This window comes from Chanodichthys erythropterus, chromosome 2, assembly GCF_024489055.1.
Source record: "Chanodichthys erythropterus isolate Z2021 chromosome 2, ASM2448905v1, whole genome shotgun sequence".
In the NCBI taxonomy this organism is placed as follows: domain Eukaryota; kingdom Metazoa; phylum Chordata; class Actinopteri; order Cypriniformes; family Xenocyprididae; genus Chanodichthys; species Chanodichthys erythropterus.
Window position 1 is genome coordinate 17,163,991 of NC_090222.1, and position 17,651 is coordinate 17,181,641.

At 36.6% G+C, this 17,651-nt stretch overlaps 1 protein-coding gene across 1 annotated transcript in view; it reads left to right on the forward strand.

Annotated features, from left to right (window-relative positions):
* itga10 (integrin, alpha 10) overlaps positions 1–17,651 on the forward strand; it is a 68,344-nt gene that overhangs the window by 14,169 nt on the left and 36,524 nt on the right. Inside the window, exons 3-5 of the mRNA XM_067402753.1 lie at positions 13,088–13,199; positions 13,408–13,517; positions 13,615–13,703. Coding sequence (XP_067258854.1) covers positions 13,088–13,199; positions 13,408–13,517; positions 13,615–13,703 — 311 coding nt within the window. The remainder of the gene's footprint in view (positions 1–13,087; positions 13,200–13,407; positions 13,518–13,614; positions 13,704–17,651) is intronic.

The following is a 17,651-nucleotide window of genomic DNA, read 5'->3' on the forward strand; positions in this document are numbered from 1 at the left end:
ATGGCATCGCTGTCAGAGAATAATTAATTGGTTAAGTGGATTTACTTGTTGTAGAGTTAATGAAAGTTATCATGAGCATTGTTATGTTTAAAGCAGATGTCTTAACAAATGTCAGTAGATCGGGAAGATTTTAAAACGAGCAGTTCATTCATAAATGTAATATCACTGTGGAAATACAAACCAGAAGTCAAAAGACAACGAGCGCAATGCTGAAAAGGGGCGGGGCTACATAAGGTCTATAGAGAATACGTATCTGACATTTTTCCACCGTTACTGAGCAACAGCGTTTAAAGGGGGTCGCACACTGGACGTGAAGCTCAGCACCGTGCCACGTCTTTAAAATCGAACGCAGTTTTCTATGAGTGTACACACACCAGCGCAACATTCGGTGCCTGTCTGCGGCGCCCAGCTACGACTCAAGAAGTTGTTCAAAATCCTGCCACGCCACAGAGCGCCATGTAAATTGTTTTACATTAAATCTATATTATATTTCTCTAAAATTGTTGTTAATGTACATACTGACTTCACCCTGTGCTGAAAGATACAGTAGTTTTACATTTTTAGTTTAACAGCTTGAATAAAGTCTAAAAATGTATAATAAACGTAGCCTTTTCTTTTCTTTTGCTTTGTTGTGCCATTTTTCCATGTACACTAACCTCAGTGCGAAATATTAAAGCATAGGCATATGTAATGTTTCCCTGTTGACGTAAAAGACTCCCATTGTGCAGCTCTTCTATCAGCAGTCGATTCAAAATTGAGCTCGCGCGTATATAATGTGCGCGGCCGGTGTGCGATACCTGTGAGTTGTCAGAGACGCGACGCTGCACGGTGCCGAGCTTCGTGTTCGGTGTGCGACCCCCTTTAGAAGTGTTTTTGTTCTGATGGAGAAGGGTATGACAGTGTGATGGCACTGACAACACAGGATGGAAGAACCATTAGTTATTTTACCTTTTTTTGTAAACGGCGTTTGACTTAGTATTTGCACGTTCAACTTGTAAGCACTGACTCGGTACTTCCGCCTATGTCAAGCGTGACCTTTTCAACGTAATTGCGTATTACATGACGTCACCAACACGCATCGCAGAACAGACCAAGGCGAGCATTTGTGCTTATAAAACTGAATTATTTTTTTTTTTATGACCGATCGTTTCACTAGATAAGACCCTTATTCATTGTCTGGTATCGTCTGGTATTGTCTGGTATCGTTTAAAGCCCTTTGAAGCTGCACTGAAACTGTCATTTGGACCTTGAACCATTTGGTGCCCATTGAAGTCCATTATATGGAGAAAAATCCTGGAATGAACCTTAATTTCTTTTCGACTGAAGAAAGAGAGACATAGACATCTTGGATGACATGGGGGTGAGTAAATTATCAGCAACAACAACTTTTTTTGTTGCAGAAATTTGTTTTATGCATTGTTTTTTATTAACACTTGAAAGTGGATAAGTTTCATAAAAAAGCAACATTCTGAACAAAAAGCTAAGAAAATAAAGGTTTTATCAGAGACTATGTCCAAATCAGAATCAGAATAATGATCAAACCATAGATGGAGTACTGCAGATCGAGTCCATTAACACAGCTTCACAGTCACATACCTTATTCTGTGATGACATTTCATTTGGCAAGGTTAGGCAGTTTTGATGTATATGCTGCTTAAATCTGCAGTCCGTGATTTTTGGCCCTCTAGTGGTTAATAAACTGAACTGCATGCGTCTTGTGGAAGAACATTGTAGCTGGAGCTACTTTTCTCCGTGTATGTCTATGGTGAGTCACGCAGTTACTGTAATACTCTGTGGCAGGTCCTACCAGTCCGGTCAGAAATAATCCGAAGAAAAACACTTATTATAAGTGTACCATAATGATTCAGGGTAAGACAAAAACACAGTTTGGAAAATGGATTCATGTTGTACATTCTCATTATATAATTTTTGTAAATTTTGTAAATTTCTTGTTTCTGCTTCTTCTTCATCTGTGTTTTGATCTGAAAATTCTGTACTTTTTCAAAAGATGCATAATAGCACCCTCTACAGTATAACAGTAAAAACATGGATTGTAAAATTCTATCAATAGTGGGGAAGCGTGTCATAAATGAAAGAAAATTTGTCAATGACGGGGAAATAATAATCTTTATAAATCAATATTTTCAAACAGTGTAAGTTTATAAGACAGTATGTAAACTGTGTATTTAATAGGCTACTCAATCAAAAGAGTAAACACAACTACAGGACAGGTATACTTAGAATACTTAATTATACTTTTATGTATAACGGGATCGAAAGATTGAGTACAAGTATAGGCCAAATAAACTTAGAGTTTTTTGACAGTATAAGTCAAGTATACTCATGTGTAATTTTAAGTATATTTCTGAGAAGTACATAAAAAGTAGACTGAAAATATGCTTCTTTTTAGTTTAAAAGAAGTATACTAATAGCACACTTGAATAAACATCTTTTTTTGTAAGGTATAGGGTTAGGACCAGTGGTGGAAAGAGTACTAAAAATTTGTACTCAAGTACAAGTACTGTTACATTGCTGAAATAATACTCAATTACAAGTTAAAGTACTGGTGTCAAAAAAGTACTCGAGTAAAAGTACAAATTACTCTTCTCAAAAACTACTCAAAGTACTAAAATTACTAGTTACTTTTAAGCCGGCGATATTTAATGAATTGCCAAACAATATTCAATCAATCCGTAGAAAGTAGCTACTTTTTAACAAAGCACTTTCACCTTATTCATGAAGTGCATGAATTGGTCACAATACTGGAATTTCTAACTTCAATACAATACAAATGATCAATATTCAGTATCATTTTAAATACCAGTAACATTGATCAATTACCGTTACAATAATTTCACTTAAATATTTGCTCACTCTGTGTATTTGTGTCTTTACAGTAGGGTAACTTTGTTGCAGTAGCTCACATGCAGCACTAGAAAGCTTGATTTCAAACTGAATTGAATTTACAAAAAAAAGACAAGAAAACAGTAATAAAACAGGAACAAAAACAAATGACCTCAATTCAGTTGAGGTATATGAAATATAACAACACTGAATTTTTATATGCCCTGTATCTTAAAGGGTTAGTTCACCCAAAAATGAAAATTCTGTCATTAATTACTCACTCTCGTGTTGTTCCAAATTCATAAGACCTTCGTTCATCTTCAGAACACAAATTCAGATCTTTTTGATGAAATCTGAGCTCTTTCTGACCCTCCATAGACTGCAACGTTATTACCACTTTTTATGGCCCATAAAGGTAGTAAAGACATAGTTAAAACAGTCATGTAACAACAATGGTTCAAACCCTAATGTTATGAAGCGACCGGAATACTTTTTGTGCACAAAATAAATAAAAAAAACAAAACACTTTATTCAACAATTTATTCTCTTCCATGTCAGTCTCTGACACTGTTGACGTAGTAAAGAGTTATTGGCCGGATTCTGTGTCAGCGTCACATGCATGTGCTGTGGTGCTCACACGAACACCGTCAGAGAGTGACACGGAGGGAGTAAATTGTTTAATAAAGTCGTTATTTTAGTTTTTTTGCACACAAAAAGTATTCTGGTCGCTTTATAACATTAAGGTTGAACCACTGTAGTCACATGGGCTATTTTAACAATGTCTTTACTATCTTTCTGGACCTGCAAAAGTTGCAATTGCGTTGCAGTCTGGGGTCAGAAATTTTATCAAATTTTATCAAAAATATCTTCATTTGTGTTCTGAAGATGAATGAAGGTCTTACGAGCTTGAAATGACATGAGGGTGAGTAATTAATGACAGAAATTTATTTTTTTTTTGGTTAAACTAACCCTTTTAAGAGCCATATAATGTTATTTAGATAAAAAGCATCAGAATGGTTTGACCTATAATGTTTGTATAGTGATGCAGTTACACAGACTAGGTTATTTATTATGTAAAAATCATATAAATGCCCCATTCTGAAACATACATCTAGGCTACATTGTAAAGAAATTAAAGATCCACTTTTGTTTGTTGAGACTGTAGCATTTTCATCGGCCAGGCATGGAAGTCTATTATGATTGTTTGATAACATTTGACAACGTTTATTTTAAGAGCACGGAGAGATTCGCGATTGCACACTACACAGAGCGCGCGCTCAGTGGAGAGGCAGTTCACTTGTTTATTTGAGAGCTCGTGTCGTTTTCGGCCATTACATGAATGTGCTCTCGCGATACAATAATGCGCTCTCCACAAACCTGCGGGTATGATTAAAATTATGCGCAATACCTGCAATCCTGCGCTGTAACTGAAACGAGTGACAGGAGGAGGAGGCGTCGGGGAGATGAGAGATGAGAACGCGCCGCTGGTAAAATTTCAGGGTTTTCATTGGTCCGTTTACGATCGGATAACTTTATTGGCTACCGATATGCTGGTCAAAGCAGAGCCATATGGTTTCAATATTAAATATAGCTGCAAGCAGCAATTACGGGGCCAAGCACAAAAACGGCACAAGAAGCCAGCCAACATGGCCGTGAGCATCAGACCAACAGCAGCAGTGAGCAATTAGAAAAAAAAGTTATTAGCATTTTTGTCAAGTTTGTTATAACTTTTGAGCACGAGGTGGCACTGGTCCGAAACTTCTCAGGCTGCTTCAGGGCATTGTCCTGATGACCCATACCAAATTAATGAATTTTGGTCAAACCCATCAGAAGTTATAAGCAAAAATAGCCATTTTTCACATCTCCACTCCAGTAGGTGGCGCTGCGCCGAAACATTGTATGATGCCTCAGGTCATGCTTGTGATGACACATACCAAGTTTGGTCTGAATATGTCAAAGCATTGTAGAGATACAGCTTCAAGAGTAATTTTTGCATCATCTCTCAAATTCTTTGCTCCGGTATACGAAAACGGTTTGACTTATCAACTTGAAATCCATAACTTTTTGTCGGCATGGTCTGAAGATGATACGGTTCAATTTTGGTGAAAATCGGAGCAAAGGTCTAGGAGGAGTTTGAAAAAGTAGGTTTTTAAAGAAAAACAATATGGCGGACAGGAAGTTCAGCTGAATATGGCAAATTTGATATCTATGTTCTCAGCATGACCCAAGGAATCTATTGAGACCAGTTTCATTACAATCGGTAGATATTATCAAAAGTTATTAGCATTTTTGTCAATTTTGTTATAACTTTTGACCACAAGGTGGTGCTGGTCCGAAACTTCTCAGGCTCCTTCAGGGCATTGTCCTGATGAACCATACCAAATTTATGAATTTTGGTCAAACCCATCAGAAGTTATAAGCAAAAACAGCCATTTTTCATATCTCCACTCCAGTAGGTGGCGCTGTGCTGAAACATTGTATGATGCCTCAAGTCATGCTTGTGATGACACATACCAAGTTTGGTCTGAATATGATAAAGCATTGCAGAGATACAGCTTCAAGAGTCATTTTTGCATCATGCCTCAAATTCGTTGCTCTGGTATACGAAAACGGTTTGACTTATTGACTTGAAATCCATAACTTTTTGTCAGCATGGTCTGAAGATGATACGGTTCGATTTTGGTGAAAATCGGAGCAACGGTCTAGGAGGAGTTCGAAAAAGTAGGTTTTTAAAGAAAAACAATATGGCGGACAGGAAGTTCAGCTGACTATGGAAAGTTTGATATCTATGTTCTCAGCATGACCCAAGGAATCTACTGAAAACAGTTTCATTACAATCGGTTAATATAGTCAAAAGTTATTAGCATTTTTGTAAATTTTGTTATAACTTTTGACCACAAGGTGGCGCTGGTCCTAAACTTGGTATGCTCCTTCAGGGCATTGTGCTGATGACCCATACCGAGTTTCATAACGATACGCTAATGCGTTCGTAAAATACAGCATTTTAGCACCAAATTTAAAATGGCCGACGGCCAAAATGTCCAATATGGGAAAATTGGATATCATTCGACTCGGCATGATTCCCCGAATCCAACGAGACCAAATTCATGATTTTTGGCCAAACCCATCAGAAGTTATAAGTAAAAATAGCCATTTTTCATATCTCCGCACCACTAGGTGGCGCTGCGCCGAAACGCTGCATGTTGCCTCAGGTCATGCTTGTGATGACAGTTACCAAGTTTGGTCTGAATACGATAAAGCGTTGCGGAGATACAGCCTTATGTCTATTTTCGCAAGCACTACGTACAATTCGTTTGCGTGTTTTTCGAAAACGGTTTGAGAAATCAACTTGAATTCCATAACATTTTGTCGGCATGGTCTGAAGATGATCTGGTTCAATTTTCATGAAAATTGGAGTAACGGCCTAGGAGGAGTTCGAAAAAGTACGTTTTTCAGAAAATTCAAAATGGCGGAAAAATTTTCATGACGGAAAATGACGTCATATGGTGCAATCGATTCGTCTTGACCCAAGGAATCAGAGGAAAAAAGAATTTTGTTTCTAGCCCTTATGGTTCAAAAGTTATTAACATAAACATAAGTGCAACTTTGGACAGCTGATGGCGCTAGAGGGATTGAGTTAGAGACTCCAAATTTGCTATGGACAAAGGTCAGACTGTCCTCTAACTGTGTGCCAAATTTCACAACTTTCCCGCAAGCGGTTCTATGGGCTGCCATAGACTTCAAGAGCGGAAGAAGAAGCGGAAGAATAATAATAAGCGTACGGAACGCCAACAATAACAATAGGTGCCTAAGCACCTTCGGTGCTTGGCCCCTAATTAAGTTGGCTTGAAAAAGCCAACTTACTGATCTGCTATATAAACTTATTATTATTATTCTTCTGACCGAAAATTTGAACACTATCTCCTCCTAGACTGTTCAAGCTACAACCACCAAACTCAGCCCAGACCTTCAGACTGTTCTGACTCGGGTTGCTATATCTTTTCAGACTGATCCGACTTACGGTTTTCCTAAAAATGCTGATCAAACTTGGAAAAAATCCCATTGACTTTCATTGACGGAATGTTCAAATGAGCCAAGACTTTCAAATTCCAACTGTCAAAATTCAAATTTAAACTATGGAAGCCCATTAGACTCAAACTCAATTAGACTCAAGTGCCATTCTATGTACTATTTCTAATCCATTGAAACTCATTCAAACTCATAAACTCATTATCTATCTATCTATCTATCTATCTATCTATCTATCTATCTATCTATCTATCTATCTATCTATCTATCTATCTATCTATCTATCTATCTATCTATCTATCAAACTAAATCTATCAAACTAAATATCAAACTCAAAAAGATATTCAAACTCATCTATCTATCTATCTATCTATCTATCTAACTCATTCAAACTCATCTATCTATCTATCTATCTATCTATCTATCTATCTATCTATCTATCTATCTATCTATCTCATTCAAACTCATTTATCTATCTATCTGTCTCATTCAAACTCATCTATCTATCTATCTATCTATCTATCTATCAAACTAAATCTATCAAACTAAATATCTATCTATCTATCTATCTATCTATCTATCTATCTATCTATCTATCTATCTATCTAACTCATTCAAACTCATCTATCTATCTATCTATCTAACTAATTCAAACTAATATATCTATATATCTATCTAACTCATTCAAACTCATATATCTATATATCTATCTATCTATCTATCTATCTATCTATCTATCTATCTATCTATCTATCTATCTATCTATCTATCTAACTCATTCAAACTCATCTATCTATCTATCTATCTAACTCATTCAAACTCATCTATCTATCTATCTAACTCATTCAAACTCATTTATCTATCTATCTCATTCAAACTCATCTATCTATCTATCTATCTATCTATCTATCTATCTATCTATCTATCTATCTATCTATCTATCTATCTAACTCATTCAAACTCATCTATCTATCTATCTATCTATCTATCTATCTAACTCATTCAAACTCATCTATCTATCTATCTATCTATCTATCTATCTATCTATCTATCTATCTATCTCATTCAAACTCATTTATCTATCTATCTCATTCAAACTCATCTATCTATCTATCTATCTATCTATCTATCTATCTATCTATCTATCTATCTATCTATCTATCTATCTATCTATCTATCTAACTCATTCAAACTCATCTATCTATCTATCTCATTCAAACTCATCTATCTATCTATCTATCTATCTATCTATCTATCTATCTATCTATCTATCTATCTATCTATCTATCTATCTATCTATCTATCTATCTATCTATCTAACTCATTCAAACTCATCTATCTATCTATCTATCTATCTATCTATCTATCTATCTATCATCACTGGTAGCTGCCAAGCCACTCCCTAGCAACCAAATGGAGTACCCTAGCAACCGTTTTGCAAAATCTATATCTCTGCATCAGAACATCGTACAGACATGGGGGTTGGTTTATATTGTCAAGCAGCCTTTGGAGTATCATCATTGGTAGCTGCAAAGCCACTCCCTAGCAACCAAACAGAGTACCCTAGCAACCGTTTTGCAAAATCTATATCTCTGCATCAGAACATTGTACAGACATGGGGGTTGGTTTATATTGTCAAGCAGCCTTTGGAGTATCATCATTGGTAGCTGCAAAGCCACTCCCTAGCAACCAAACAGAGTACCCTAGCAACTGTTTTGCAAAATCTATAACTCTGCATCAGAACATCGTACAGACATGGGGGTTGGTTTATATTGTCAAGCAGCCTTTGGAGTATCATCATTGGTAGCTGCAAAGCCACTCCCTAGCAACCAAACAGAGTACCCTAGCAACTGTTTTGCAAAATCTATATCTCTGCATCAGAACATCGTACAGACATGGGGGTTGGTTTATATTGTCAAGCAGCCTTTGGAGTATCATCATTGGTAGCTGCAAAGCCACTGCCTAGCAACCAAACAGAGTACCCTAGCAACCATTTTGCAAAATCTATAACTCTGCATCAGAACATCGTACAGACATGGGGGTTGGTTTATATTGTCAAGCAGCCTTTGGAGTATCATCACTGGTAGCTGCCAAGCCACTCCCTAGCAACCAAACAGAGTACCCTGGCAACCGTTTTGCAAAATCTATATCTCTGCATCAGAACATCGTACAGACATGGGGGTTGGTTTATATTGTCAAGCAGCCTTTGGAGTATCATCATTGGTAGCTGCAAAGCCACTCCCTAGCAACCAAATAGAGTACCCTAGCAACCGTTTTGCAAATTCTACATCTCTGCATCAGAACATCATAAAGACATGGGGGTTGGTTTATATTGTCAAGCAGCCTTTGGAGTATCATCACTGGTAGCTGCCTAGCCACTCCCTAGCAACCAAACAGAGTACCCTAGCAACCGTTTTGCAAAATCTATATCTCTGCATAAGAACATCGTAGAGATATGGCGGTTGGCTCTTTTGACTCATGCTAGCAATCTGGACTTCCAACATGCTACACATGCTAGCAGTGAATAGCTACATGCTAATAGTGATTAGCCTAATGTTAAATCTAACTACTAAACTAAAACTTAAACTTTTAAACTGAAAACTCTCAAACTTCACACTTTTAAAACTACTTCAAACTTTCTGGACCGGCTTTTTCAAGCCAACTTAAAGTTTGTCCTCAAACTTTTTTATCTAGTTCAAATTGTTGGCGTATTCAGTAACGGAATGTGATTTTACAAGTAGCGAAGTAGATTTCTAAGCTTAATTTGTACTTAAGTACAAGTAAAATTACAGATTAAAAAATGTACTCAAAAAAGTACAAAAACCCGAAAAAACTACTTAATTACAGTAACGTGAGTAGTTGTAATTCGTTACTTCCACCTCTGGTTAGGACTATGCTTGTATGTTTTTGGACAGAAATGTTCTTCCAGGATCAACAAAAGATGTTGATCCAGGAACATGCCGTACTTGGTAAAATCATGACCTTTGGGGTCAGTAAGATATTTTTAAACAAAAACAGTTTTTAAATATTTTCAGTTACGATGCATTAAATTGATCAAAATTGACATTTATCATGTTACAACAGATTTTTATTTAAAATAAATGCTGTTCTTCAAACTTTCTATTCATCAAAAAATCACAGTTGTCACAATTTCCCCTGTGTTTTGTGTTCAAGGCAGGGGCGCCCCCAAGGGGCCACGGCCACCCCTGCATAAACTCTGGCCACCCCTGTGGCCACCCCAGTATGATTTTGCATTGGGTACTATTAATTTAAATGCATAATGTAAATTCACAAGTTCATGAAGTGAAAGAAAATAAAATGCCACCAAAAAAGATAGATTGACTGACGCCACCAGAGGAGCTGTTTCACTGAACAGAACAGGTCCAATCATCTTGGTTATTCTGTGCTCGCGGCGCGCACTCAAGAATTGCATGCGCAAATGCGCCGGCGCGCGCTGCATAATTATTTTATTATAGCTTAAATAAAGCCCAAAAGAATACGAGCAATGACCGTCATTGCTCTGTTGTAAGTTAAGTCATGAAATTACCACACATGCGATTAAAGCTGCCTCAAAACTGTGAATGCATGTATTTGTTAACATGGTTTTAAAGCTATTGTTATCCAATTTGTTGACCTTAAAACGTCTTAAAAATGCACATATGTACACCAGAGAAATCTAAATTTTCTCGGGGGAGCATGCCCCCGAACCCCCCTAGCAAACTATATTTTATGACCTCGATCATTATGAAACCATAATGCAATCTGAATGCAAAATGTGTATTTCTACAAATGTGCACATTTTTGGACTCAAACGGTGTAGGTATGTGTATGCAAATAAATGGGACCGAACACGACTGAATGTAAAGGTTTGTGTCCTCATTATTCTATTAATAACTTTGCCACCCCAAGAATTGCTGTGGCCTCGTCTGGCCACCCCTATTAAAATTTTCTGGGGGCGCCACTGGTTCAAGGACTTTCATTTTGTAGTGTATTTTCTGTTCCCATTGTTTCTGGTGTTTCCTTCCTGTATTTAGTTCCCATAGTTGCCCTTGTTTGTTACCATAGTGATTGATTACCCTCACCCGTGCCTTGTTAGCCTCTTATTTTCCTGTGTATATGTTGGATTACTCTCTTCCTCCTTCTTTGTGTGGATTATCTACTTTGTTAATTTAATAAACGTACTGCTTGCAAACAGATCCTTGCTTTGCCTATCCTTTTCCCTGGACTGATCCAAGACAATGGTTTCCACAAAAATATTAAGCAGAACAACTGTTTCCAACATTGATAATAATAAGAAATGGTTTTTTTTTCAGTTCCTGTCAGTTCCACGTCTCTGCCTGTTCCTTGCTGTACCTGTTTGTTCCTGTTAAAACAGCTTACCGTCTTCAAACTTTTGAACATTAGCACATTGTACAATGTACATTTGTTTTATACTTACAGTGCACAGCATAAATGAGTACACCACCTCTGAAACTTCTGAAAGTCAGCAATTACTCAATTACTTAGAAGACATGTTAGGGTTCTTTAGAGATATAATGTTCCAGCAGGTCTGCTTAAGCAATTACCAAAGAAGCACGTCAAAATTATTAAGGAAAATAAGATTTTCTTATCAAGGTGATAAAATGTTGTGTAGCAAAAACGAGTACACCCTCCTAAAAAGTTACTAAATAAAACTAAATAAAAATTTTCTGGTGTAATTTTAAGGAAATGTTTAATCAACAGGTAAGTATGTTTAAACTAAAACATTTAAAGAGAAGTAATTTATTGACAATTAAAAGTGTTATATAGCCCACTGAATCATTCTCAGACATAATGCAGACAACAATGGAACCACTTGGGAGAGAACTGTCAGGAGATTTGTTTCTTAGCACAAAAGAAACAGTGGTACAAGAGGATTACCAAATCATTGTTTTAAGTGTGAAAATATAGCAAAGGTAACACAGAAATTCAAAAACAATGGACTTGTGACAAGGCCCCTGAAATAATCAGGCCTTCATTTTAAGCTTTCATTTAGTGATGAGGGATTTTTTTGCTAGACAAAGAGCAGGAAAAATACCAAGTGAGTGTCTCAGAGCCAGCAAAAGCTATGAAAAGAGTGACTGTTTATCTCACAGAGTAAGATGCAGCCTGCAGAAATGACATGCATGGTTGTTGTTCTCACTGGAACTACCTACTGTAGCCAAAGCACAATAAAGTCAGTTAGCCATTTCCAAAGCCCATATTTACAAAATATAGATTCTAGGAATCAATACTCTGGTCTCATGAGAACAAATCAATCATTTTGGATCTAACAGCATCCAAAATGTTATAGTGTTGCTAGAGGAGGAGTACAGTGAGAAGTGCCTGGTTCCCATAAAGTTCAGTGGTAGTAAAGCTCTTATATAGGGATGTATGAGTGCTGAAGGTGTGAGGGAGTTGTGCTTTATCAATGCTGTCATGAATTCACACACCACTGTGTAATTTAATACACAAACTTGAAACAGAAGATGGTACCCTTTCCTCATTCCCTGCAGTGTTTGGCATTTTTTCAACATGACAATGAGGATATGCATTCTCCCAAGGTGAAAAACCTTCTGTGGACATGTATTGCACTCAATCTTAACATTCTTGAGCACCTGTGGGGGATTCTGTAGAGACGAGTTGAGCATCACTCACCATTAAAGATCAGGGCATTTGAGGAGCTCATCATCCAGGAGTTAAACAGGACAGATGTGACAGTTTGTCATGAACTTGTACACTCTGTGCCAAGAAGGGTCAGAGCAGTATATTTAAAATTATGGAGGGCATACTAAGTACTAGAATATTATACATTTGTTGAATTAAATCTAGGGTGTACTCATTTCTGCAATCCTTAATTTAAACAAAATTGGATAATTTACTTATTTAATGGCTAATAATGACTTATACTTCTCAGTTCCTTATTACGCATATGTTTATTACATTTTAGTTTTGCCATCTTTCCATGAATTGTATTAGTGATCATAAAGAAAATACATCTTTTGTATTTGTTCAGAGGGGGTGTACTCATTTATGCTGTGCATTGTATGTTTACTACTGTATATATTATTTTACTAATGTGTGTAGTCCATCTATTTATCTAATGCATAATCTTTTAGGAGGGAAGATGTCTATAATATTTACTTCTATATAGCCTACTATACTACACTATACTGTATATGCTACTTGTAAGACTCAATCTCACTCTCTTTTTTAGGGCTGTGTGAGTGTTTTAATATTGATGTGAAGAGGCCACGGATCTTCAGTGGACCTGAAGATGCTCTGTTCGGCTTCTCTGTGCTACAACACGAGGACAATGGAGAAAAATCGTGAGTACTTTTGGACACTTTTTATGTTTTACTCACATTTAGAGGTTCTTGATAAATAAAGTACTAGGTTCCACTATATTAAGTTTCCAACAGGCGATCACGAACTATAACAAAATAAGCATATAAACACAATGTTTTGCTACTCTTTCAAGGTCTCCTTTGTAAAGATTGACATTGTATTCTGAGTGACTCATTGTTTTATGAACAGAATTCTGGTTGGTGCTCCATGGGATGGACCACAAAATAACAGGAAGGGAGATATTTACAAGTGCATTGTCGAAGATGAGATCAATTCCAATTGCTCAAAAGTTAACCTAGGTATTGTATTAACTTTCTGGCTATCAGAATTTACTCCAGTAGCTGTTGTGCGTGGAGGACTAGTTTACAACATGTTTTTGTGTTATTCTGTGTATAGGTGAAAATGCATTTCAGAACGTGTCTCGAAATCTTAAAAACTCTCATTTGGGGATGACGCTGACGCCTGCTGCTTCAGATGGCTTTCTGGTGAGATTATATTTGAAAGTCTGTAGATGGTATTTAAAGTCCAAAAACATCTCATGTTTGAGCACTGACATCACAGCCATATTTTTATTATACAGACATATTTATGTTTTTTTATATATGAGTAAGCATGAGTGTGTGTACGTATTTGTGGTATGGTGTATAGAATGAGTGGTTGTAAAATCCCCTTCTCTGTCTCACCCAGCCACCACCATCTGCTATGACCACCATCTCTGTGCTTGTTACATGTGGCCACTATTGAAATGACACATTATAGAGTCAGTTTTGTCTATATATAGGTGTGTATTCTTAAAGAGACAATTCACCGAAAAATTAAAAATCTGCTATAATTTACTCAACCTCATTTAATTTTAAACCATATGACTTTCTTTCTTCTGTGGAAGGCAAAATTAGAAATTTAGTGAAATGTACTCAGTTGTCATGTTCCACGCATTTACAAAGAATGAGGGCTGGAGGTTTTGATCTTCAGAAAAACATATTAAGTAAAAGTATTATAAATGTGTCCATACAACTTGTGTGCTATAATCCTGTTCTTCTGAAGCCATATGATAGGTTTGTGTGAGAAACAAAACAATTTATGATAAACATATTTGTTAAAGGTGCCCTAGATTCAAAAATTTAATTTAACTCGGCATAGTTAAATAACAAGAGTTCAGTACATGGAAATGACATACAGTGAGTCTCAAACTCCATTGCTTCCTCCTTCTTATATAAATCTCATTTGATTAAAAGACCTCCGAAGAACAGGCGAATCTCAATATAACACCGACTGTTACGTAACAGTCGGGATCATTAATATGAACGCCCCAATATTTGCATATGCCAGCCCATGTTCCCAACATAATGATGTCTGGATCTGTGCAGACGTCCAGTAACGTCTGGATCTGTGCACAGCTGAATCATCAGACTAGGTAAGCAAGCAAGAACAATAGCAAAAAATGGCAGATGGAGCAATAATAACTGACATGATTCATGATAACATAATTTTTTTAGTGATATTTGTAAATTGTCTTTCTAAATGTTTCGTTAGCATGTTGCTAATGTACTGTTAAATTAGCCATTAGCCACGGAGCACAGCCTCAAATTCATTCAGAATCAATGTAAAAATCAAAATAAACACTGTACTTATGCGATTAGACATGCTGCATGACGAACACTTTGTAAAGATCCATTTTGAGGGTTATATTAGCTGTTTGAACTTTTTTTATGTTGTTTAAGGCAAGCACGGGCTCTTGGGGCGTGAAGCACGAGAATTAAAGGGCCACACACCCTGAATCGGCTCATTTCTAATTATGCCCCAAAATAGGCACTTAAAAAAATTAATTAAAAAAAATCTATGGGGTATTTTGAGCTGAAACTTCACAGACACATTCAGGGGACACCTTAGACTTATATTACATCTTTTTAAAAAAAGTTCTAGGGCACCTTTAAAGGGTTAGTTCACCCAAAAATGAAAATTCTGTCATCATTTACTCACCCTCATGTCATTCCATAAGACTTATGTTCATTTTCAGAAGACACAAATTAAGATATTTTTAATATTCATTCATAATTTTTTTCACCCATCTGTTGAAAGTACATGCGACCAAATCTTAAACAAAAAGTACAAAAAAAGACATCATACAAGTAATCCATATGAACTAAACAGTTTAATCCAAGTCATCTGGAGAAACAAGTGCTTTATATGATGAACATATGATGAACTACTTTATTCATATGGATTAGTGTTTCTTTTTGTTTTTGATGCATGAAAGTTTTGTTGTGAATGGACTTTTAGAGGAGGGACAGATATCTTTCAGGTTTCATTTAAAATATTAACATTTATGTTTTTCAAAGTTGAACGAAAGTCATAGAGGTTTGAAATGACACGAGTGAGTGACACAGAATTTTTTCATTTTGGGTGAACTATCCCTTTAACTGCTGCATTTGTTTTGGTGAGTTGAACAAGAGAATCACACCAATGTGTAAAATGTATCATTCAGACCACTTTCATTGAAAAAATCCAGCTCAAAACAATTATTCATTCACAAACTGGACACTACCTCTTCTCTCATCAATGTGCTTAGGAGAAATTGAATGTCAAGACTTCCAATAAATAACAATGTTTTATTTTATCAAATATAATTTTATTTTATTCTCTTATAAAGAGCTTATATATGACCTTAAATGATTTGAAATATGGCAGACAAGTCTTATGGAAGTACCATGTCCTGATTTGCATAGAAAGTAAAGAAAGTCGTGCTGGTTTGGAGTTGTGCAATGTAGTAGATGATAACAGGTTTCATTTTTGAGTGAACTTTTCCTATAGAACTAATAAAAGTGAACTATAATATGGATGGATGGATGGATGGATGGATGGATGGATGGATGGATGGATGGATGGATGGATGGATGGATGGATGGATGGATGGATAGTAGGGGTGTAACGATACACAGAAGTCACAGTTCAGTATGTATCTCGGTTTTGGGGTCATGGTTTGATATGATTTTGGTACAATTGGAAAAATGGTCACACTTTAGTTTTAGGGTTCTCACTATTGACTAACTATTAACTTCTGCCTCAATAAACCCCTAATTACTGCTCAATTAGAGAGCGTCCGTGTTAGCAGTCCAGTCCAGTTTCTCATGTAACTGCACATGCAAAGTATTTTTCTGGTAAAAACTTACAAATACTTGGGTGTGCAATTAGATGAGAAACTGGACTGGACTGCTAACACGGACGCTCTGTGCAGGAAAGGACAGAGCCGCTTGTACTTCCTCAGAAGGCTGGCGTCCTTCAACATCTGTAAAAAGCTACTGCAGATGATTTATCAGTCTGTGGTGGCGAGTGTCCTTTTCTATTCAGTGGTGTGCTGGGGAGGCAACATCAAGAAAAAGGACGCATTACGTCTGGACAAGCTGGTGAGGAAGGCGGGCTCTGTCCTGGGCACAGAGCTGGACAGCCTAACAACTGTGGCAGAGCGAAGTGCACTGTGCAAATTGCTGTCAATCATGGACAATCCATTTCATCCACTGCACAGTATATCATCTCAAGGCAGAGGAGCAGCTTTAGTGATTTAGTGACAGGTTGCTGTTGCTACCTTGCTCCACAGACAGACTGAGGAGGTCGTTCCTTCCTCATGCCATGCGGCTCTTTAACTCCACTCAAGGCGGACATTTGGCACTGATCTGAACTGAATTGGGTTATACATTGTACATGAGGTATCATAAAATTTGATTTGCACAGGATTTTATTATTATTTTTTTATTTATATTTATTATTTTTATATTCTAGTATTACTGTATACTGTTCCAGCAGTATGTATATACTGCTGGAAATTTTAAATTTCCCACTGGGATAAATAAAGTATCTAACTAACTAACTAACTAATTAGTAAGGTTGTTAAGTTTAGGTATTGGGTAGGATTAAGGGATATTGAATAAGGTCATGTGGAAGAAGGCATTAAAATGTACTTTATATGAATAGAATAGAATATTAACTTTTAGTTTAATAAGACTAAATAGAAATAGGGTTGGATGGTCAAGGACACACTAGGAACAAATCCGAAAATAAAAGTGACCCTGATTGGATTGGACCAGGACATTCTGGAGTATACTTTGCAGTTTCATCATGCAGAAGCCAAGCTGTTTTGTTTCCTTGGATGCAGGCTGGTGTCTTACCGAAAGCCATCAGAGACAGACGTTTGGTGATAACTCCACCCCATTAAGGGGTCAGAGTTGGAATAAGCCGGGAAGTTGCTAGTGTGTTTCACAAACTGATGCTCTGTGACTCTTCCATGCAGACAGGGGCCCAAACTTAGAGATTCAGGCAGTTAGAGCCACAGATTGCACTTTATCTTATCTATGTAATCTTTTTATTTTTTAAAATTCTTTTTATATCTTTTATTTAAAATAAAATCATTTTTATTCTCTGCTTTTTTAAAATAATCA